This window comes from Papaver somniferum, chromosome 7 (assembly GCF_003573695.1).
Source record: "Papaver somniferum cultivar HN1 chromosome 7, ASM357369v1, whole genome shotgun sequence".
NCBI lineage: Eukaryota > Viridiplantae > Streptophyta > Magnoliopsida > Ranunculales > Papaveraceae > Papaver > Papaver somniferum.
Window position 1 is genome coordinate 215,778,298 of NC_039364.1, and position 22,403 is coordinate 215,800,700.

At 38.2% G+C, this 22,403-nt stretch overlaps 1 protein-coding gene across 2 annotated transcripts; it reads left to right on the forward strand.

Moving 5' to 3' along the window:
- Nucleotides 1–713: 713 nt before the first annotated feature.
- LOC113299551 lies at nucleotides 714–7,216 on the forward strand. 2 transcript variants are annotated; one of them, XM_026548583.1, is made up of 12 exons: nucleotides 714–965; nucleotides 1,049–1,147; nucleotides 1,363–1,447; nucleotides 2,179–2,248; nucleotides 2,435–2,495; nucleotides 2,571–2,624; nucleotides 4,353–4,509; nucleotides 4,602–4,698; nucleotides 5,242–5,351; nucleotides 6,393–6,499; nucleotides 6,644–6,754; nucleotides 6,843–7,216. In XM_026548583.1, the coding sequence occupies exons 1-12, from the start codon at nucleotides 873–875 to the stop codon at nucleotides 6,864–6,866; spliced, it is 1,068 nt and encodes a 355-aa protein (XP_026404368.1). In that variant the 5' UTR covers nucleotides 714–872; the 3' UTR covers nucleotides 6,867–7,216. The 2 variants fall into 2 exon arrangements, with proteins under 2 accessions (XP_026404368.1, XP_026404367.1); XM_026548582.1 differs by having other exon boundaries at nucleotides 717–965; nucleotides 6,833–7,216.
- The last annotated feature ends 15,187 nt before the right edge of the window (nucleotides 7,217–22,403 follow it).

Sequence of the window (22,403 nt, forward strand, 5' to 3'; positions counted from 1 at the left end):
CTTTAATGGAGGTTTTTTCTTTTAGAGAAAAGTTCGGTTACGTCGCAATTTTTTTTTCCTAATCGAACTTTTAGTTCGCTTACGTCGCAATTTTTTTCTCCTAACCGAACTTTTCTCTGAAAACCTATATATTGAGTTCGGTTACGTCGCAAAATCTTTCATTTTATTTTCCCAGCCGAACTTTTAGTTCGGTTACGTTGCAATTTTTTTCTCCTAACCGAACTTTTCTCTGAAAGAAAAAACTCCATTAAAGCTGAGTTCGGCTACCTGTGTTTTTAGAAACATTAACCGAACTACACTTGCAGAATGAGTTCGGCTACCTGTTCTTCAAATGTTGTAACCGAACTTTGTTAACGAAACCGAAATCAATTTGTAAATTATTCATTTTTAGGAATGTTTTGGTCAATTCAAGCACCATTAACTAAATTTGAAGTATGCGTGAGTACCCAAAACATCATACTCTTGTTGTGCCTCTTAAAGAAAAAAATCTAAATTTTTTTCTTCCAAAACCCTCATCTTCATCTTCTTCTTCTCCCTCTCTATAATTTTTTTTATGAAAAAAATCAAATTATTAATTTAATCTCACTAATCATTAATTAACTCACTAATCATTACACTAATTTAATTATCAAAGACAAGTTTGGTATCAGAAAAAAAGTTAGATAAAGGATGATTCATTATTACTTCTAATATCCACCCTAAAAAATGGAGAATAATCCCCCACCATTTTTGAGTAGTCCTCGAAAAAACGGTTCTTCTTGAACTGGTGGGTGGAAAGGGAATAAGGAATCGGATTCATTTCTCTGCCCAACAAGAGGAGTCACTCTATCATATCAGATGAGAGACAAAAAGAGGGGCAAATTAAGAGAGATATGCCGAAGGACGATATGATTCGAGCTACCGTCGAAGCAATACACGCGAGTCCCACTCAAGCTGTTCTCTATCTCTCTGGCGGAGCTTCTCAGGTTACTTCTTCTTCTTCCTCTCTATTCTGCAGTTAGACCCTTTTTTCAGATTAAACTCAATTGGAAATTGATGACACAAACAGGCCCTTGGATGGTTGATTTCTGTTCCTGGTGCTTCAAATACAGTGCTTGAAGCTGTGGTTCCTTATTCAAGAATCTCCATGGCTCAATTACTCTCCAAGGTCCCTTTTAGTTTTATTCTCTCCGAATTTCATTTCTCTACATGTGAAATACTGATCAACTGTGCTGAATTACTTATATTAATTTATTTGTTTAGTCTATTCATGTCTTCTTGCATTTGAAAGCTCATTTCTTATGAAATATCCTTAAAATTACTGAAATGATTATGAATTTCTGTAAGGCATTCAATAAGTAATTCGTTTGATCTGTTATGCAGATGCCCACATCTTTTGCTAGTCAGCGAACTGCTGAGGATATGGCATTATCTGCTTATAATCGTGCCCTAAAACTCTCCAGACCAGGTTCCAAGTTCTTTTTTTCTTTTTTTTCTTTTTTGTGTGTGCTTCAATCTCGGATATGGTGCATTATGTAGTAGGTAGGTTGAAACCATCCCGTTAAGCTGTCCTGTAAATCTTCTATATACCACACAAAACAAAAATGAAAATCAAAACAGCTTGATTTCTTTAGTGTGAATTAAGATAGTAATTCATATTTATCAGTCATCACACTGTGGGTTGCCATTAGTTGGAGTTCGCTAAATGATACTGCAACTTATACCCTTCAGTCGCTAAAGTTTGTTTTTCTTTACATTCTTTAATTTACGTTATTTAACATGTTTAGTTATTCCTCCTTGTTGCACATAATGTATAAGCATAAGGTCCCCAAAATTCTATCTTGCCCTGGCTCAATATGTCTCAAGACAATTGAATATGGTATGTGATAAAAAAAAAAAGTTAAGTCCCTCAATTTAGAGAGCTAACTTTTGTTGTCACGACATGGCCGTTACCTGTCTAGATCAACCATCTGATAGTATAACGAGTAAGGATTACTATTTAGCAAGCTTGTGCCTTCTTCTGTATAACTTAATTAATGTTTCAGAATAGGATGGTCATCATCACGAAAAAGTGTTATTTTTCACAACTTATTGATTTGCGATACTGAAACATATATTTTGAGCATTCGCAGAGCGCAATCATATAGCATTTTAATAGCTTAGAAAAATATGATATTCATTATCTGTTCTATTTAATAGGTTTCCCAGTTGTTGGTGTGGGATTCACTGGATCTTTGGCTAGTTCACGTCCAAAACATGGAGATCACAGGTATTTATTATTTATGCAAGATTTTGTGTGTATTTTTTCCAAGCAGTTATTTGATGAGCTTTTTCAGCCATTTTACATGTCGTGTTTAATACAGCTTGATGTAAGTGAGATAAGATAACCTACTTGTAGTGGATAGTTGTGTTTTCATTTCTCGACTTAACTTGCTACTCTGGAAAAAAATAATAGGGTTTTCCTGTCAACGCGAACATCCGATCGACTCTGGGTATCTAAAGTGACCTTGTCAAAGGTATTGCATTTTTGCTCAGTTTTTGACTTAAGATTCCCTGTTCAGAAAATTGAGATATTTAATTCTTCTTGCCAGGGACTCCGAACTCGTGAGCTAGAAGACAAGGTTTCTAGTCAGCTTTTACTTAAGGTGTGTGGTGAATAATGGAGATAAATGAACTTCCATTTGATTCTTTTAAAATTGTTAAACTATTTGAAGCAAGAGTGATACTGATTTAGTTTCAGAATTTTTGTTGTTTTACCTAGCTAAATGTTTTGCACATAAAATCAAAGTCATAGCAAATAGGATTCGTTCGAGTTTAATGTTTGATACGATATGAACTCTGTAAGAAAGTGTCTGCTTCCCGGTTGCTGCTCTACTTATGCCTGTACCCTCAAATACGTTAGGATTCGTATCGTCAGGAAGGTGAGTGATGTTGTACAATAATGTTGTATTTAGGTTTCCTCCTGAGTTAGGATAATAAGGTACTTTTTGTTTCCTTTCTTTTCATTATGAAACAAAAGAGTAGCGCATGTAAACAAACAAAATCATCATCTATGAGATTCACCACCCGAAAGCACTAGGTTGGAGAATCCATGCAAGTAAAGGAGGATTTACTTGCACGGCTTCCAAAGATCCTGTCTATTCATTCACCTCTTCAGTTATGCAACCTGCAGTTAATCATTTAGAATAAATCTGAACGATGAATGTCACAATCCAAAAACTTGGAAATATTGTAGGACTCTGAGAGAGAATGAAAACACAAACAAGAAACTACACTAACACTGCACAGTGAGGGAAAATGGGGCACTGAGTTTTTTCAGCGCAAACATATCAACTAGTGTGTAAGCAGTTTCTCATAATCACTGATTCTAATTCTACCCAGTGCTTCTTTAATAGAAGAACCTATAGTCTTCCTTGAATTTTAGATCTTTTGGAAGATGGATCTGTCTCACCAGCGAAAGTCTCCAGTTGGATCTCTGGCAGCCAATTCATTTGTGGGAACAAGATAATATGCTAGACAGATGTTTCGTGCCCCACTTTTCTTGACCTTAACAAACCACTGCGAGTTTGGATTAGTTATTAGTATTTTGTTTTATTGCAAATTGAATCTGGATAATCTAAACATAGAACCAAAGTAGGGCAGATTGCTAGACTGGAAGGGAAGTTGGACCTATTGGTAACATGCTTCCTTTCGGAATGTGCCTTACCTTTTCTGCAACCTTAGGTCGTTAGCAGACTGATATTTGAAGAAAAAATGTGCAAAATCATTGGGTTAATTGTTTAACAACCCCGTCAAACGTTAGACCAGCCAGTGACTTTTATGTCTGCAATTGACTATTGCAGTTCATCACTTTGTCTGACTTGCCCATTAAAGTGTTTTTTCTATGTGGGTGTGTCTGTGTTCTGAATCAAGGGATCCCATATTACCACTTCGTTTCTCTTGGAGATCTCGTCCAGTGAGACACTACCCAGTTTATGTAATACACATGAAAGCTCCGATATACATCATTTGGCTAAACTTATCCACATATATGTCACCGTAGTAAGCATGTTTTTTGTGTATTTTTCTCCAAAATTCGTATGAAGTAGGCATCCAGTCATTACTCAAATACTCATTGCATGTGCATTAAAAGCTTTCAGTAGTGCATATGCTTCATGGCATTACGTATGTTTTTATGCTTTTCAACAGAATTCTATCCTGAAAACTAGGAAGCTACAAAGTTTGCTGGTTGAGGCTAAGTTTCCTTCATTTAAAGTGCTGTGTGACATTTTTCATTAGCAGTCCTCTATGCCAAGTCTGATAAAATTGGTCTTCGTTTTGGTTGGTTTTATGGGGTTCTCATATTTTGATCACTCAGGATTGCCCTTTGTTAGGCACTTGCAGATGCATGCAGAGTTTCATCATTATTTGTTTCAGAATTGAGCGACTCTGAAGTACCTGATGATCATGAGAAGCTTTTCGTTGAGGACCAAGAATTGCGGCAACTTATAGACGGGGAAATATGCATGAAAATTTATCCATTTTCAAGTGGTATGATGCAGCCCTTGCCTTGTTGTTATAGATACAATACTAATTTTTAAGTTGAAGTTTTCTATGCTTATAGTTGTGAACTTAAATTGCAGAAAAATATACTCCCAATTCAGAGAGAAAGATAATATTACCTGGATCCTTCAATCCTTTGCACGACGGACACCTCAAACTCTTGGAAGTTGCTAGAAGGTAGCAAAACATTTTTGTCTTAAAAATTTCTGTGTCATTTATTCTAAACGAATGCTTTGGACTGAAATTGCCTACAAGAATAAGGCTCTTTGTTTCATTTTTGCTTCTTTGTTATCCTATAAGCTCTTAGAAACTCCATACAAACTACGCTTCCATAGTTGTTCCTTGAATCATGTACACACTTCCTTTGCAAAATAAGCATATCCTTATATCTTTAGATCCATCTAAAATACTTTTGTGGGAAACTTTTTTTTTCAAATTGGAAAAAAAGGAAAAAGATAAAGTGGTCTCCCATTGCCTCACCCCTATTTTACTTGGATACAGATATCATTTCTAGTGTTAGAACTTGTATAGTTTTGATTCAAAGAAATAAAACTTCTTTCCACATGTAAACACTCATTAACTTTTTATCTTTAGGTGGGAATGTCGTTTAGTACTTTGTGGTAGGCATAGCATTGACATGTCATTTTTGTCATATACTCGGATCTCCACAAGGGGGGTGTACTAAATTACTAATACTCCATCCTTTGCTTATTTTTGTAGCATTTGCGGTGATGGTTTTCCATGCTTTGAGATCTCTGCAATCAATGCAGACAAGCCTCCATTGACAGTGTCTCAAATCAAAGACCGAGTCAAACAATTTGAAAAAGTTGGTGAGTATATTGACTTTTGCACGTGCAACTTTTAACTAAGCAGTCTTCGTGGAAATAGTCCAAAATTCTTAGTTAAGTCCCTCCGTCCTTCAAGAAGTGATGCTTACACTTTTATGTTGGGTCCCCCAAAAAGGAAATACTTAGCAAAAATAAGGAGTATTTTTCTAAAACTTTCCTTTTATTTCTTTAGTAGCACTCGTCAAAGGAGGAGAAATTACTAGAATCTGTGCATAGGTTAGTGTACTCGAGGAAACAACTAATGGCTGAATTGCTGGTGCATCTTGTGATCACCTCTTGTTTCCTACAGTGTTTGGATTGAATTGGCTAAACTGCATGCTCTCTTGTGGTACAGATGTACCACTCTACATTTAGCAGTTTTAGGTTTTGAAAAGAGGTACAGATGTACCACTTTACATATTTTATGGTACATATTGCAAGGATCCCTAGCTTAGGTTTTGAAAAGAGGTACAGGTGTACCACTTTACATATTTTATGGTACATATTGCAAGGATCCCTAGCGCTAATGTAGAACATATTGAAACTGCAAGATAAAATTTTCTTGTGGAATTCTTTGGGAACATGTTCTCTCTCCTTGTTAATCATGTGCTAAACCTTACCAGACTACAGTTTCAGTTGGATCCTCTAAACGTTCAGATGGATGCCCTAAGTTCCCTTGATTTATTAAGTTACACTATGAAAGGATGTTACTAATGTTTCTTTATCAACACAGAGCAAGGTAGTACCAACCATAGTAGTCTTTTTGATTAGCAAGTCTCCAGTTATTTTAATTTTCAATTCTACACATGTTTTGTTCCGTACACCTTATGCATTCTACCATGACGAATCAATGTATTCTATTTAAACTTTATTTTCCTATGAAGTTGTTTGTTCTATGTGCATGTTATGGAGAGGATTCAGTTTTTCCCCTATGCAAATGTTTTTCCTCGATAAGCCTTGCTCTTTATGTAATCACCAAGAGGAGTCAGTTATTTTGTTCTGCAACACTATTCATCTTTAATGCTATTTACTTTTTGATGCCAGGAGAGATGGTAATTATTTCTAATCAGCCTTACTTTTACAAGAAAGCCGAACTTTTTCCTGGCAGTGCTTTCGTAATTGGTGCAGACACTGTAGAAAGGCTTGTAAATGTATGAATTCTGTGTCTTCTTGAAAATAAATTACTTTAGATATACAAATTGAAAAATTTGAGAGATTTACCAAAATGAAACATGGAATAATATTATGTTGATCTTACACCAAAAGAAGTTCTTTTTAACGCCTTCATATATCAGGTGAAGTATTATGGAGGCGACTATGATAAGATGTTGGAGGTGTTGTTAGGATGTAAAATAACTGGTTGTACGTTTCTGGTAGGTGGTCGAAATGTTGGCGGTGTTTTCAAGGTGAATACATTTGGTAGTTTATATCTTCTTACTTTTGATTCCCTCTCTTCAAGAAATAATAGTTTCGACATTTTCCAGGTTCTCAAAGATTTTGATATTCCAGATGAGTTAAAGGATATGTTTATCTCGATACCGGAAGAAAAGTTTCGTATGGACATCTCATCAACCGAGATTAGAAGTAAAAGTGGAATTTAGTTATTCAGTGCAAAAAATAAAAATCATGTTTCCAAGTCAATATATTTTGACTAATGTAGTTCACAGTTCACACAAGCATCTTAATCATGAAAGACCTCAAATATTTGTTCTGACACTATCAAGAGAGATATTTGCATAGTTTGATTGCAATATTGCCAGTAAAGGCATCCTTCTGCTCATGTGATTCTGTAGGTTTTGGTTAAAATTTTGCACTGCAGATGGTTTGCACTTTTTCTGCAATGATTTACTGTCTTGAATTACTGTCCAGAGTTCTAAATTACAGATTTTCAACGCAGTATTTTCAAGAAACCATGCTAGGTGATAGAGTTTTTGCCTCATTTAAGGGATGTTCCTCTTTATGTAGGGATGTAATTTAAGAGAAATAAGCAACGGTCATCTTTAGTTAACGGCAAATTAAATACTACTAACATTTTCTTTAGAAAAATGTCATTGGATATACTGATCAGAGATATCCAATGACATGGAGGAGAAAATCAGATGCGAGTTCAGCAGTGCGGCGCAACACTAAATATGCTAAATGGACCGAGCATATGCCGCTAATGTTACACTAAGCCCATAGTGGCTTGGCCTAGCCCAAACCCTTGTGATCAGGTTTCCCCTTAGCAAGGTTAGTTTGATGGTGAACACGATACCCTCCGAAAACACGTGTATGGATAAACATAAGTAACGTGTACGGATAAACATATGTAACTGTTGATGGGTAAAAATAATTTACTAGTTTTTGTGTATAGTGAAAGGTTGTGGAGTAGGTGGATCCTCGATTAAGCAAATCGTCTAAAACCTTTAATAGATGTACTGCACAGGAGTACTAGAATTCGAGAATTCAATTTGTAAGACTCCGGCCTAAACCAAGAAAATGGTCGTTCTAGAATCGATTCGGTCATAAAGAGGGGTGAGGATCGATCTGTAGGAGGGAAGCTGAGAATGTGTGAGATCAGTGCGATTATGGATGTGTTGAATTCTCTGTGTTAGATTGAGAGAAAGGCTTTTGTGTGTTTGCTAATGAGACTATCGTAAATTGGATTGCGTTAAGTTTGGGTTCTCAAGTGCCAGGCTGATGAACCTATATATTGCAAAAGTAGTTAGCACATTAATTTCCAGTAAGTAGCGATAGTTAAAGAGGGGTGAAGGAGTAGGTAAGTGGGAAATCGTGGTTGAACCAGTTCCGCATTTCGTGGGAGGCTTGGTTGATTGTTCATCCACTACCTCACTTACTCCTTCAACTACCAACACAACTTACTCACTTTCTCATCGTGGATGTATTGTTACATCGCATGTGTTGTAGGCTACCAGACCAAAGTGAGTATACCCCATGTGACATGATTGATGTCTCATGTAAAGTCTGCTTTGTAGACGAGTATTTAGTTGGTCAATTTTTGACTTGGCTAGACCGTGAGTCTTAGATTTGACGAGTCGAGCATAATTCTCAATGACTCATTATGATGGATTAAGGTGTCAATGATGCTTAGACATTGAGCCTAATGAATTATTGATGATTGTGATGTATCATCGTGCCAGCTGAGGCAGCGATGATATTCAAATTATTTGGATTTATGAGCTTAGGTCTGATGAGATTGCTGGATCGATCATAAATCAATATGTAATATGATATGTCAAGCTTTCGATAGGAAATCAGATATTGCTTGGTTATTATAAAATACTCACCCTCGATTCACCATGTCATTAGTAGTCGAATGACGAAGTAGAGATCATAATATTAAAATATTGGTAGATATTGGATGACCTACCAATAAAATGTTGGATAATCGACCAATTAGATGGTCGAGCAACAAAATGTTGGTAGCAAACATTAAATATCGATAATTGTTGGTAGCATGACCGAACAAAATGTTGGTAGCAGGACCAATAAAATGTTGGATAAAGTAAAAAAATTATTGATGCTCAGACTTAATCAGAATTATCTTTGAGCAAAGTATAAAACCTTGATTTTGGCAAGTGATGATCCAGGAGATGAAGGATCATCCAATATGGGTAGAGAGAACGACCAACCAATGGGCATGAGGACCGACCATTGGTGATGGTGAGACCGGATAGGCAGTGTATGAAGGATTGTCCAGTTGATGTAAATAGGACTTACAAAACATGGAGGATTAACCAAATAGAGAGCTAAAAAAATTGTTAATTGAGAATGCTTGGGACCGACCAGCCATGGTGGTGCACGGGCCACCATGTCGATAGTTGTCCATTCCTGAGAATTTTCGTATTTTTTGGTGATCATTCGAGCATTACATTGTATATTCAGAATAGTTTGATCTTGACTGAAACTCTCAATTTTGCTTGAATGAGCAAGTAGGATTTTGCTTAAACGTCCAATATTTGGAAATATTGAAACAATAATATTTTAATATATAATATGGTGTAAAGACCTAATGGTCGTGGGATCACTTGCTTTGTTAACCATATGGTGAATTTAGCAATATTTGATAAGATATGGAAAAATCAAGAGATAGCTTGAATGAGGAAGTCATGAACCAAGTAAATAATAATAAAATAAAAATAAAACTAAAAGGGAGGGGACCGGCCACGACACTAGCAGCATGGACAGTCCACCAGTGGGGCCGGTCCCGCGTATCATTTTATTTTTTTTATCATTTTATTATTTCTCTCTCCTCCTTTGATGAATTTTTCATATGCTCGTTCGTCCATGCTTTTGGGTGCTAGTTTGAGCATTATTACCAAATATACCCTGCATCATTTTCTAGGGGCTTACTCGGTGGTGGCCCATATGCCGAAAGGTGAATATTCATTACCAACCCATGAGATTCAGACGTGAATAGCCGTGAATTGAAGTAATAAAATAATATGATGAAAATACAATACTTTTTAGGAATTCAATTGATGAGTATAGCGCTAGAATTAGGCAATTAGTGTCCCTATACTAGCAAGCGATCTGTCTAGGAATATTATGTTTATTCGAGAACAAGGTACTTGAAGGCACTAGTATCGTACCGGTTCTGGACATTTACTCTGCATAGTCAGGGAACACCGATGACACCTTGAAGACGTAATCGTTTTATACTAGTGGTAGTGGTCAGTACATATATGAGTCGTCCAATGATTAAGATTCTATACATAATTGAATATCGAGTCGGAAGGTATATAAAATTATGAAATATTGAGAGCTCGGCCGGGAGGTCCTAATATTATTGGTATATATTTATTTTGAAGAGGTTACATGACCAGTCGGAGATCATCGTAATATGAGCTTTCATGATTAAATTATAAATATGAATTTCAGAAATATACAAAACCGTAATTTTACAATTTCAGTCTTCGTCACAAATCCATCATCAACAATAACGTGTATGGATAAACATACGTAAGCTTGTAGAAAAGGACAGAAAATACACGTGTCTGTCATTCGGTGAATAAAAAACTCTATAAATAGGGTATGTTTATCCTTGACATAGGCGGAGCTCATTTTATTGTCAACGATGAACTACTTTCTGGAATAGACTCCTGACCCTAATATGAAATATATTTTTAACTATTATACTAAGGCAAGGATGCTCCTTTCTAAGCATGACTCAAATATCGACCAGACTGAGGCGGGGAGTTCTTAAGCTCATCCCCCAAGGACCGAGGCACGGAGATCCTCCATCTAGCTCCCTACCCCTTTCTCATTTGTGTGGAAGTTTTTTCTCGTTAACTGTTAGATAAATAAAAAATGAAATTCATGACAGGAATAAATTTTTTGAGACATAGTCAACAAATTTCACTTTTTTTTTACGCAAACAACTGTCTGCTTCTTACCAAAGCAAGTGTAGTAAGCTGCTAAAATCTCCTAAATATAATTGATCAGTAATAAGTTTCAACTTAGACACCAAAGAATAGTGATGAGACTGTTAAAAAATCAAAAATGAACATTAAAAACTTTTATTTATGAGCACCAATTTTCATCGACAAATCCAAACTAAAATTTCTGATAGTATGCTTCAGAAAATGGAAACCATAATACAAAGCTGGCAAGGTAAGATACTATTTCATGCAAGTAAATTAGTCTTAAACAAGTCAGTCCTCTTTATTCTCTCAGTTTACTAGATGGTGTAGTTACCTAAAATCGGTGAGAGGCTAAAGTAAGATTCTAGGGTTTATGAAAGTGAGTTAGGGGAGGTTGAGCACGAACATTCTTCACCTAAGCCACGCACAGTGATCGTTCAAAGGCTGCTTCAATGATCACATGAGAGGTTAGGGTTGGTCATAGGGAGGGAAGCTTATGAAGAGAGATCATAGAAATTGTTATTGTTCTGAGAGGTTATGAGAAAGTTGTGTGTTAGCTTGGAGAAATAGATGACCTATTTATAGCCGAAATATCTAATTTCAGGTCAGTGAAGATAGAGATTGCTTTTCGTGCGGAGCATTTTTCCCGTCCCTTCAGGAACCGATAGATTTAAACTAGGCTAAGTTTATCTCGTTATTCCACCGCGTTTACTCTCTCATGCGGAGAGAAATAGGTCGGGTATTTCTCATACGTGTCGTACACCGCCAGACCAAAACCCTAATTGGTATCCCCCTATTTGTGTGAATCTAAGTCAGCCTTTGTGTTGATGTGTTGAGAGAGAGATATTCTTTTTAGCCAAGTTGGCAAAGATAGAGAGATATTATCTGATTTGTGAGAATGACTAGGATGAGTCACGTGAAAAGACATGGAATGCCCCGGTAATCGTGTGTAGAGTGTGAGAGAAGCTGAGGTTGGTCTCCATCTCTCCGTGGTCGGTCACATATATCACGTGGAGACCGTATTATTGTTTGTGGGTCCCCTTGTTGAGCATGTGGAACTCAAGGGAGTTTATTCACGTTTTTGGATAAATATGTACAGTTCAGGCCTAATTTAGTAGTCGTGAGCGTTTTTAATACGCCGAGAAATAGGCTTAAGCCTTAGGTGAGGCTTGTGTCTGAGTCTTACGCGTGTATAAGACTCTTCAGATGAGCTGGCTTAGCTCGGATAAGTCTATCTAAGGCTGGGATGATGCAATTGCGGCTGTCTGAGATTTAGCGGACGCGACTGAGGCTGTCTGAGACTTGGATGACGCGAATGAAGTCATCTGAGACTTGGACGACGCGACTGAGGCCGTCTGGGATTTGGAAGACGCGACTGAGGCGTTCTGGGACTTGGATGATGTGACCGAGGCCGTTTGGGATTTGGATGACGCGATTGAGTCTCTCCAAAGTCATCTGGGACATGTTCGAGGGAGAAAGAAAAGCTTACACGTTTAATAATATCTCTACGAGACTTCGGGTCACTTGTCTTTGACCAGCGTATCTTATAGAGATGTGTTAGGAATCAATTGTGTCTATATTGTGGGGCCGACATAGCCAGTGTATCTCGAAAGTATGTTCTATGAGTCTGTCGAAAGGGCCCAGAGGTAGAATAAATAACGTATCTCGTGGGGATGTCCTAGGAATTATTCGGAAGCCTCAGTAAGTCGAGTCATAGCATAGAGTAGACATGACCAGTGTATCTCGCGATGATGTATTAGGAATCAGTCCTTGATCTCAAATAGGGTGATCTGTGCTTACAGGAGACATATATCTCTCGGCTCTAGGTCATAAGTACGTTTGGGGATGTTTTTATGCATCTATAGAGCCTAAATGACCAGCAGTATCTCATCGAGAATGTATACTAGGAATCATGGTATCACAACTAGCCATGCCTCGCGAGACATGCTGGAATTGTGGTTGTTCTAGTTCATAAGTCTGTCGGGGATGTTTTACGCTCTACAAAATCTACGTAACCAGCAGTATCTCGTCGAGGATGTGCGCTAGGAACCACGACATCACGATCAGCACTGTCTCGCGGGGACGTATATTAGAAATTGTGGATGTGGGTGCCTTGAGGGCCAAGGACTTAATCTCTCCCATGAGAGATGAGTTTTGTCTCATGGTCTTGAAAATGAAACTTTTTCCCCTTATCCAAATTTCACCATCCACATTAAGTCCCCTACTCATAGTAGAACCTTAATTGTTTTATGATGAGTATATAGATGGTAAATATTCGTTCAGATGCCAAGTTACGATCCACTTGTTCTTTTAGACTTGTATAGTCCCGAATCGATGCTTAGTTTTCGCTTGTTCTGACTCCGAAGTTGAAATCGACTATGGACTTGGAATCCTTCCTAACGTTTGGGTTGGGAGGCGTTAATGATGATAATGGAGACTTGATGGGATAAAATTTCCACCTTGATCTAATGAAATTGTTAATTAGGATTTACTTGGCCAAAACCCTAATTTCCTCTCTTTGTGCATCCTTGAACTTCCGAGTTTGTACAAGCGAATATGTGTGGAAGAGAGAGTTTTGAACGGCTTCATGGATGGCCGTGATGTCGGTGAAGAGCCATGAGAAAAGACAAGCATTTCCTTTTGAGTTTGGGAGCGCTTATCACCTGCAGATTATGAGTTCAGGCTTGTATTGCACCTAAACCCTAATTTCTCTTTTGTTTGTGTCTGACTCCTACAAACACTCTGGAGACGCTTTACGAGGCTTGGAAGGTGTGCATCTATCTTGTTGAAAATGCGGGGGTCTAACAACCACACTGATGAGTGCCAAATATTGTATATATTTATCCCTTTTTGTTGGCATTTTAACTCATCTTTTGTGCATTAATTCTACATATTATCCCATATTCTGTATTTTCAGTGTTTTCAAGAATAAATATTTTTATTAATTAATTTTGTATTTTTAGGTAATAAATAAAGTTCGGATGAGTCGCGGAGCGAAAAGAGCAGAAAAGTAGTGAAAAGCCGGGAGAAATTACGCAAGGAAGCCGCGAAGAATGGTGCGCACAACCTCATTTTCTACACACAAAAGCGCCTCCGTTCTCAGCCATCAGATCATTTCTCAGAAGCATCCGACGGTCGCTCCTTCATAGAGCATCAAAATCTGAAGTCTATGCCGAGCACCACAGCGCTGAAATTCCAAGCCTTCAGATTAGATGGTAGTTGAATCCAACGGTCGCTCCCTTTCTGTTCATCAACGTTTGATATCTCCGCCTTACACTACAGTACCTAACCCCATCAAGTACCGTTCATTTTGTTGTATCATATAATCCAACGGTCGATCATCGCTTGCCTCCGCATCACCGTCCGATCTACCTACCAGCTTCGCATCCAATGACTCAGCGTCGCAGAACATCAAATTTGATGAAGCCGACTCACACTCTAGCAACCGAACCTATACCACCTACCCAAACACCCCCCTTCTCCCAAATAGTCGAGCCATCTCCTCCACCACCCCCCTCTGCAGAGCCATCACCCTGCAACTGCCGCACCACCATCATCACCACCAACTCCACTGCCACCACCACTCCTCCACCATCATCACCCCATCACCCAACAACCAATACCATCTGTTCCCTTCTCCTTAGCCACCTATTTTCTCAATTTTTGCACGTTCTCTATCAGAAACCCTAGGCGTGCAAAATTGGTAAATTAGGTTGAGCTAGAGTGAAATTGAAGGCATGGAGTGATACAGGAGAGTCAGAGAAAGGATGGGTCGACGTCAATTTGACGATTAGGTGAGCTAATTTCACTGTTGGAATTTGGGGATTTTTCTATAAACCCTAATTTTATAATTTTGAGAAATTTGGGTCTGTGACTATAAATAGCCTTATGTGTGTGTTGTAATAGTTATGCTTGGATTAGCCTGCATCCAGGACTTTCATGTCCTGTTAATTTCAGTTCATGTTATGCTTATGTTGTCTCCTGTTAATTGTTTGTCTCCTGTTAATGTGTTAGATGTTTGTGTGTGTTCATTGTTAATTTCAGTTGGTTATGTTCATAATGTTTGTGCAATGTCCTTTTCATGTCCTGTTAATTGTTTGTCTCCTGTTAACATTTGTTGTTGCTCACTGTCAGTTACATGTCTACTGTTATGTGTAATTTGCTGTCACAAGTGATGGAATGCTAGGCTAGATATCTTAGAAGCTTTGTGCTGATTGTGCAATGGAAGAAATCAGTGCTTAAAGCAAGCTGATTTTCTTGCCATTCCTTGTGTATGCTTAGGTTGCACTTTGATTGAGCATTGAGAGAAACTAGTGCTCATAGCAAGCTAGTTTTCTTCCCATTCTATTTGTTTGCCTATATTCTTGCCTTAGTTTTGCTCCATGTTAGTTTCATTATCATCCCTGCCCTTGGCTTAGGCCTTGGTTCATCTTGTGTGTTTTCTGTTGCTTTTGTTCATCTTTGCTTGCACTGTTTTCTGTGGCTTAGGCCTTTGCTGCTATTTGCTTTCCCCTGCTGTGTGCTCCCTTGTGCTGCTGTGCACTGCTTGTGCAGCTGCAGCTGCTGCTGCCTTCCCTTCTGCTATTGCTGTTGTCTGCTGCAGCTCCTTTGCTGCAAACCCATCTGCCCTGCACTGCACTGTGCACTTGCAGTGCTGCTGCTTCCATCTTTGCCTTGTGCTGCTGCTGGTGCCTTCTCTGTGTTGCCTCTGCTGTTGTTGCTGCTGCTGCTGTTGCTGCTGCTGCTGTTGTTGCTGCCAATCCTGCAGCCAAGCAAAAGCCCATCAGTCCAGTTCAAGGCCTAGTTCTCAGTTCTAAGCCCACTGTCTATTGTTTGTACAACTGAGCCCAAGCCTAAGTTTAAGACCAAAGCCCAAATTCATTATTAAGGCCCAATCCAATTCAGGCTTAACCCAAAAGCCTAATTCAGAGACTAACTGAGCCCAAGCTCAGTTCATTCTATTGTTATCAAACCCATTAGTGCTCAAAGCCCAATTTAAGCCAAAAGGCTTCATAGCCCAATAGCAACTAGAACCTAAAATAGCTAGAACACTACAAAACACTCCCAATCTCTGTGGATCGACCCGTACTTGCACGAGCTACAACTGACGACCGTGCACTTGCGGTATTACTGTAGGCCCCCGTTTTCATTGCGCATAATTTACACACCTTTCCGGGCCCAACAAGTTTTTGGCGCCGTTGCCGGGGATTGGTGCTGTGTTCTATCTGTGTTTTTCTTAGCTATTTTTGCATTTCACTGCATAGCATTTGCATCTGCATCTGCTTCATTTCATTTGCTGTTGGACCTGCTGATTCTGAACCTGTTTTTCCTCTGCTGGGACGCCACTAAGGAAAAGAACCAAAACCCAACTGGGTTTTTGCAACAATATCAGAGCAGCTGGGCTGTGCTAAAAAGGTAAGCCTAAACCCATTCATTGAGAGAACCCAACCTGTGGGCTTCCAATTTTTTAATTGTGGGCTTGTAATAATTAACCCAATTTTTTGGGCTTTTTATTTTTCTATTTTGGGTTTGTAATAATTTATTTGTGGGCTTGTTTGTTTAATTTGTGGGCTTGTATTTATTTTGTGTGGGCTTGTTTAAATTCTTCCATTGGACTTGTATTTCGGACTCTAGGTTTAAACCCATCTGAGCTTATAACTGATTGTGGACTTGCTTCCACTCAAAAGTGGACCTCGAAACCAAAGTTTTAAAACAAACGTCGGGCCTTAACCAACTGGGCCAAATTAAACTTTCAAAATTAAAACTTGGATTTTCGTAGGCCGCAGCTGCATTTCATTAGAGGACAAACTGTGGGCTTGCTCCCATTTCAAAAACCAAATTTTATTTTCTTAATTTTATTTTCCTTCAAAAAAAAAAAAAAAAAAAAAAAAAAAAAAAAAAAAAAATTATCTAAAAATTTCTTTCGCTCCCAAATTTTAAAACCAAAAATTTCATTTTACTCCCATTTTTTTAAACCAAATTTTCTTTTTCTTTTATATCCCATCAAAACCAAAATTTTCCCATTTAAAACCAAATAGTGGGCTTTGTGTCATTTCAAAATGGGCCAACCTCGTGCTCTCCATGAATACATGTATCCATCAATACAAATTCCATTATCATGTATTGTCTTACCTCAAACCAATAACCCTTTTAAAATAAATGCAAGCATGATACAAATACTTCCTATATTTCGAGGGTTCGATTCTGAGAACCCCTATACTCATGTGAGGGAGTTTGAACAAATTTGTCGGACTATGCAACCTGATCATTTGTCCGAAGACTCTCTGAAATTGCGTTTGTTTACATTTTCTTTAAAGGAAAGGGCCAAAACATGGTTTTACGGTTTGAGACCACAATCAATCACCACTTGGGAACAACTCACTAATCAATTTTTCCAAAAAATTTTTCCACACCATAGGACCATCGCTATTCGTCAAAGTATCAATTGTTTTGTCCAATTGGATGAGGAAACTGTTTTTCACTATTTTGAACGTTTTAATGATTTGTTGAGTGAATGTCCGCACCATGGAATTGAGAAGTGGAGACTTGTCGTCATCCTCTATGAGGGACTAGACTTTAAATCTCGAACCATGGTTGAATCTATGTGTAATGGTGAGTTTATTGATAAATCTGTGGATGATGCATGGAATTTTTTAGCCGAGATTGCAGAAAAAACCCATCAATGGGAATCCGTTAGGGAAACAGGAACAACACCACATGTTATGAATCACCCTCATGAATTAGAGTTTTATTCTTGTAATAGCTCCGACCTTAGGATTGAAAATTATCCTAGATTGCAAAATGCCTATCATGATGATGATGATGATTATGATGTTATGTTAGAAGAACATGTCTATACTGAAAATGTTATGGAACCTTTGGGTTCAAATACATTAGGCTTCTCTGCCCCGACCTTAATGCATGATATTTCTTCTAGTATTCCATGTGATGTTTCCCCTGATGTGCCGATACACGAGAATAAATCTGTTGATGATGTTGATGATTCTGATTGTAATCTTGCCAATTGATTGATGATTATGAGCATGATGTGACATGTGTAGATGAGTTAGAAGACTTTGATTTGATTGATAATGATATGCCTATTCTTCTACCTAAGTCACAATCTGATGGTCTTCCACCCAACCTAGATTTGGTTTGTACCAATATTGTAAAACCAATTTTTCTGAAAATGCCTAATCTAGGATTGGAACTGTGTGCTTCCCAAGTCCTCTTGGACTATTTTGCTTCAAAATATAACACTTTTAAAAAGCCACAGTTGGAAATTGCATGTTTGCCCATCCCGAAAACAGTCCATTATGAGTTAGACCTTTTGAATCCTGAACCCCTAAAATTGTTAGATTTTGTGCTTAAAAGTAAACCTGTTGAAAAATTTAGGTTTAGGGTTGATTCATTCGGTTTTTCACTCTCATTCCCATTTAAGTCCAATTTTAGTGTTTTAAAACTTTCTTTGTCTCTACACTTTGTCTTTTGGGTTGATCCTCAACTCTTTAGATTGTTAGTGTATGGTGAATTTTTGTATATAATCCAGTAGATAAAATTTTAAAAACCCTTTTGTTCCTTTTGTATATATTTTGCTAATCCAATATGATCTCGGCTGAAATATGTTGGATTTTTGCCTTGAATAACGGAGTTTTAATTCTGCTTTCGCCGAAATCGGGTATTCTCTCTCCTTTTACTCTACTCAGCATGTCCCTTTCCATATGTTGCATTTTAATTCTTTCCATATTTTGAAACATTGAGGACAATGTTTAGTTTAGGTTTGGGGGTATAGAGTAGATACCATGATAATATGCTATAATTGAAAACGAACTCCTTCTTCTTTTTGAAAAAATTGAAAAATTCCAAAAAAAAAAAAATTAAAAAATCAAAATTAAAAAATTAAAAAATGAAAAATCATAAAAAATGGAGCTCATTTACCTTGAAATGTTGACTCTTGTGCAAATATGTATTTTTTAGGAGTCTTAGTCTAGATATTTAGGCACCCTGATTCTAGCACAATTCACATAGTGATAAGAAATTTGCACGCGCACGATCTACCAATACATGTATGGCCTCGATCTTCAAGGTGTTGGATAGGAAGTTACGATTGCCAATCACTTTAGAATACTGAACGAAACTTGACTAGCTTGTTCTTTGGTTGGTTGGGATAGAAGTGGAGGTTACATTAAGAAAAACAACCATCGAATTTAACTGGGTGCATCAAAAAGGGCTACCTCTTGCAAAGTGTCATGTAATTTTTTTGTTTCCTTTTGTATATGTATCAAAAGTGTTTCCTTGTTAAAAAAAAAAAAAAAAAAAAAAAAAAAAAAAAAAAAAAAAAATCGATGTATATATTCAGAAAAAAAAAAAAAATCAGAAAAATACCAAAAAAATCAAGTATTTATCAATTCCCTCTCTTGTTCCAAAAATAAAAGAGAGAATAGTCAATGTAAATAAGAGTCATGTAAATAGTCATCTTTTGTTGTTTCGTTGTAATAAGCAAGGAGGGTGTATGCCATTGATGTACAACGCGAGAATTGTGAAATACCTCCAACTCATTCACAATTCTCGTAAAGTCCGGACAGCTAGCTAGATTTCGACCTCAGTTCTTAGCCTGAGAAACTATCTCTTGGTGATTAGTAGTCATGACTTCAGATCTTTCTTTACACATGTGTAGATACACTTTACACTCTTATCACATGTCTTTATTTGTTATCAGTGCTAGGATTGTGCCTTCGATAGCTAGATTGACATCTCCATTTTGCTGTGAGCTTAACTGTTTTGCACATGTCACGTTTGATGGAATCTGAGCTATATTTTGTCCTTAGGTTTTGTAGGCACACCTCTGGTAAACCTTCACGAGACTTCAACTCGTCCACTAGGGACACTTAGTGGTTTAAAAGGCTTAGTGCATACGCTAAATGCATTCGAGAGACCAGCGACAGTGGTATAGTTAGGATTTCCTTAGTTTTGTTTTACTTGAGGACAAGTAAAATTCAGGTTTGGGGGTATTTGATGAGTGCCAAATATTGTATATATTTATCCCTTTTTGTTGGCATTTTAACTCATCTTTTGTGCATTAATTCTACATTTTATCCCATATTCTGTATTTTCATTGTTTTCAAGAATAAATTTTTATTAATTAATTTTGCATTTTTAGGTAATAAATAAAGTTCGGATGAGTCGCGGAGCGAAAAGAGCAGAAAAGTAGTGAAAAGCCGGGAGAAATTACGCAAGGAAGCCGCGAAGAATGGTGCGCACAACCTCATTTTCTACACACAAAAGCGCCTCCGTTCTCAGCCATCAGATCATTTCTCAGAAGCATCCGACGGTCGCTCCTTCATAGAGCATCAAAATCTGAAGTCTATGCCGAGCACCACAGCGCTGAAATTCCAAGCCTTCAGATTAGATGGTAGTTGAATCCAACGGTCGCTCCCTTGCTGTTCATCAACGTTTGATATCTCCGCCTTACACTACAGTACCTAACCCCATCAAGTACCGTTCATTTTGTTGTATCATATAATCCAACGGTCGATCATCGCTTGCCTCCGCATCACCGTCCGATCTACCTACCAGCTTCGCATCCAATGACTCAGCGTCGCAGAACATCAAATTTGATGAAGCCGCCTCACACTCTAGCAACCGAACCTATACCACCTACCCAAACACCCCCCTTCTCCCAAACAGTCGAGCCATCTCCTCCACCACCCCCTCTGCAGAGCCATCACCCTGCAACTGCCGCACCACCATCATCACCACCAACTCCACTGCCACCACCACTCCTCCACCATCATCACCCCATCACCCAACAACCAATACCATCTGTTCCCTTCTCCTTAGCCACCTATTTTCTCAATTTTTGCACGTTCTCTATCAGAAACCCTAGGCGTGCAAAATTGGTAAATTAGGTTGAGCTAGAGTGAAATTGAAGGCATGGAGTGATACAGGAGAGTCAGAGAAAGGATGGGTCGACGTCAATTTGACGATTAGGTGAGCTAATTTCACTGTTGGAATTTGGGGATTTTTCTATAAACCCTAATTTTATAATTTTGAGAAATTTGGGTCTGTGACTATAAATAGCCTTATGTGTGTGTTGTAATAGTTATGCTTGGATTAGCCTGCATCCAGGACTTTCATGTCCTGTTAATTTCAGTTCATGTTATGCTTATGTTGTCTCCTGTTAATTGTTTGTCTCCTGTTAATGTGTTAGATGTTTGTGTGTGTTCATTGTTAATTTCAGTTGGTTATGTTCATAATGTTTGTGCAATGTCCTTTCATGTCCTGTTAATTGTTTGTCTCCTGTTAACATTTGTTGTTGCTCACTGTCAGTTACATGTCTACTGTTATGTGTAATTTGCTGTCACAAGTGATGGAATGCTAGGCTAGATATCTTAGAAGCTTTGTGCTGATTGTGCAATGGAAGAAATCAGTGCTTAAAGCAAGCTGATTTTCTTGCCATTCCTTGTGTATGCTTAGGTTGCACTTTGATTGAGCATTGAGAGAAACTAGTGCTCATAGCAAGCTAGTTTTCTTCCCATTCTATTTGTTTGCCTATATTCTTGCCTTAGTTTTGCTCCATGTTAGTTTCATTATCATCCCTGCCCTTGGCTTAGGCCTTGGTTCATCTTGTGTTGTTTTCTGTTGCTTTTGTTCATCTTTGCTTGCACTGTTTTCTGTGGCTTAGGCCTTTGCTGCTATTTGCTTTCCCCTGCTGTGTGCTCCCTTGTGCTGCTGTGCACTGCTTGTGCAGCTGCAGCTGCTGCTGCCTTCCCTTCTGCTATTGTTGTTGTCTGCTGCAGCTCCTTTGCTGCAAACCCATCTGCCCTGCACTGCACTGTGCACTTGCAGTGCTGCTGCTTCCATCTTTGCCTTGTGCTGCTGCTGGTGCCTTCTCTGTGTTGCCTCTGCTGTTGTTGCTGCTGCTGCTGTTGCTGCTGCTGCTGTTGTTGCTGCCAATCCTGCAGCCAAGCAAAAGCCCATCAGTCCAGTTCAAGGCCTAGTTCTCAGTTCTAAGCCCACTGTCTATTGTTTGTACAACTGAGCCCAAGCCTAAGTTTAAGACCAAAGCCCAAATTCATTATTAAGGCCCAATCCAATTCAGGCTTAACCCAAAAGCCTAATTCAGAGACTAACTGAGCCCAAGCTCAGTTCATTCTATTGTTATCAAACCCATTAGTGCTCAAAGCCCAATTTAAGCCAAAAGGCTTCATAGCCCAATAGCAACTAGAACCTAAAATAGCTAGAACACTACAAAACACTCCCAATCTCTGTGGATCGACCCGTACTTGCACGAGCTACAACTGACGACCGTGCACTTGCGGTATTACTGTAGGCCCCCGTTTTCATTGCGCATAATTTATACACCCTTTCAAGGCCTGCCACACACCCAACAACTCGTTTGGCAATATGAGAGGCTTACTTCAATATACTTTCTAAAGAATCAACTAGACAGTCAGACTCAATCTAGAGCAAAGTATATCAAAGAGTTTAATATCTCTAACCATTAATTCAATCTGCAATCAGCAAATAGAAATCTGCGAGCCCGACTAAATATAAGAGGAGTAACTTGAACGGTACCAAAGACCAATGTTCAAGTGTCAATCAATTTAAATCAACAACCAAAAGTTGGATTATCTAATTGATTGATCCTAACGCATAACCTGTGATATTTCAATTATATAACAAAATATAA

What these genes read in the sequence shown, in the direction of transcription:
- LOC113299551 (XM_026548582.1), top strand. Translation starts at nt 873, where the DNA reads ATGCCGAAGGACGATATGATTCGAGCTACCGTCGAAGCAATACACGCG. An exon ending in TCTCTGGCGGAGCTTCTCAG is followed by an intron (nt 966 to 1,048) that starts GTTACTTCTTCT and finishes TGACACAAACAG; the next exon opens with GCCCTTGGATGGTTGATTTC. An exon ending in CTAGTCAGCTTTTACTTAAG is followed by an intron (nt 2,625 to 4,352) that starts GTGTGTGGTGAA and finishes GCCCTTTGTTAG; the next exon opens with GCACTTGCAGATGCATGCAG.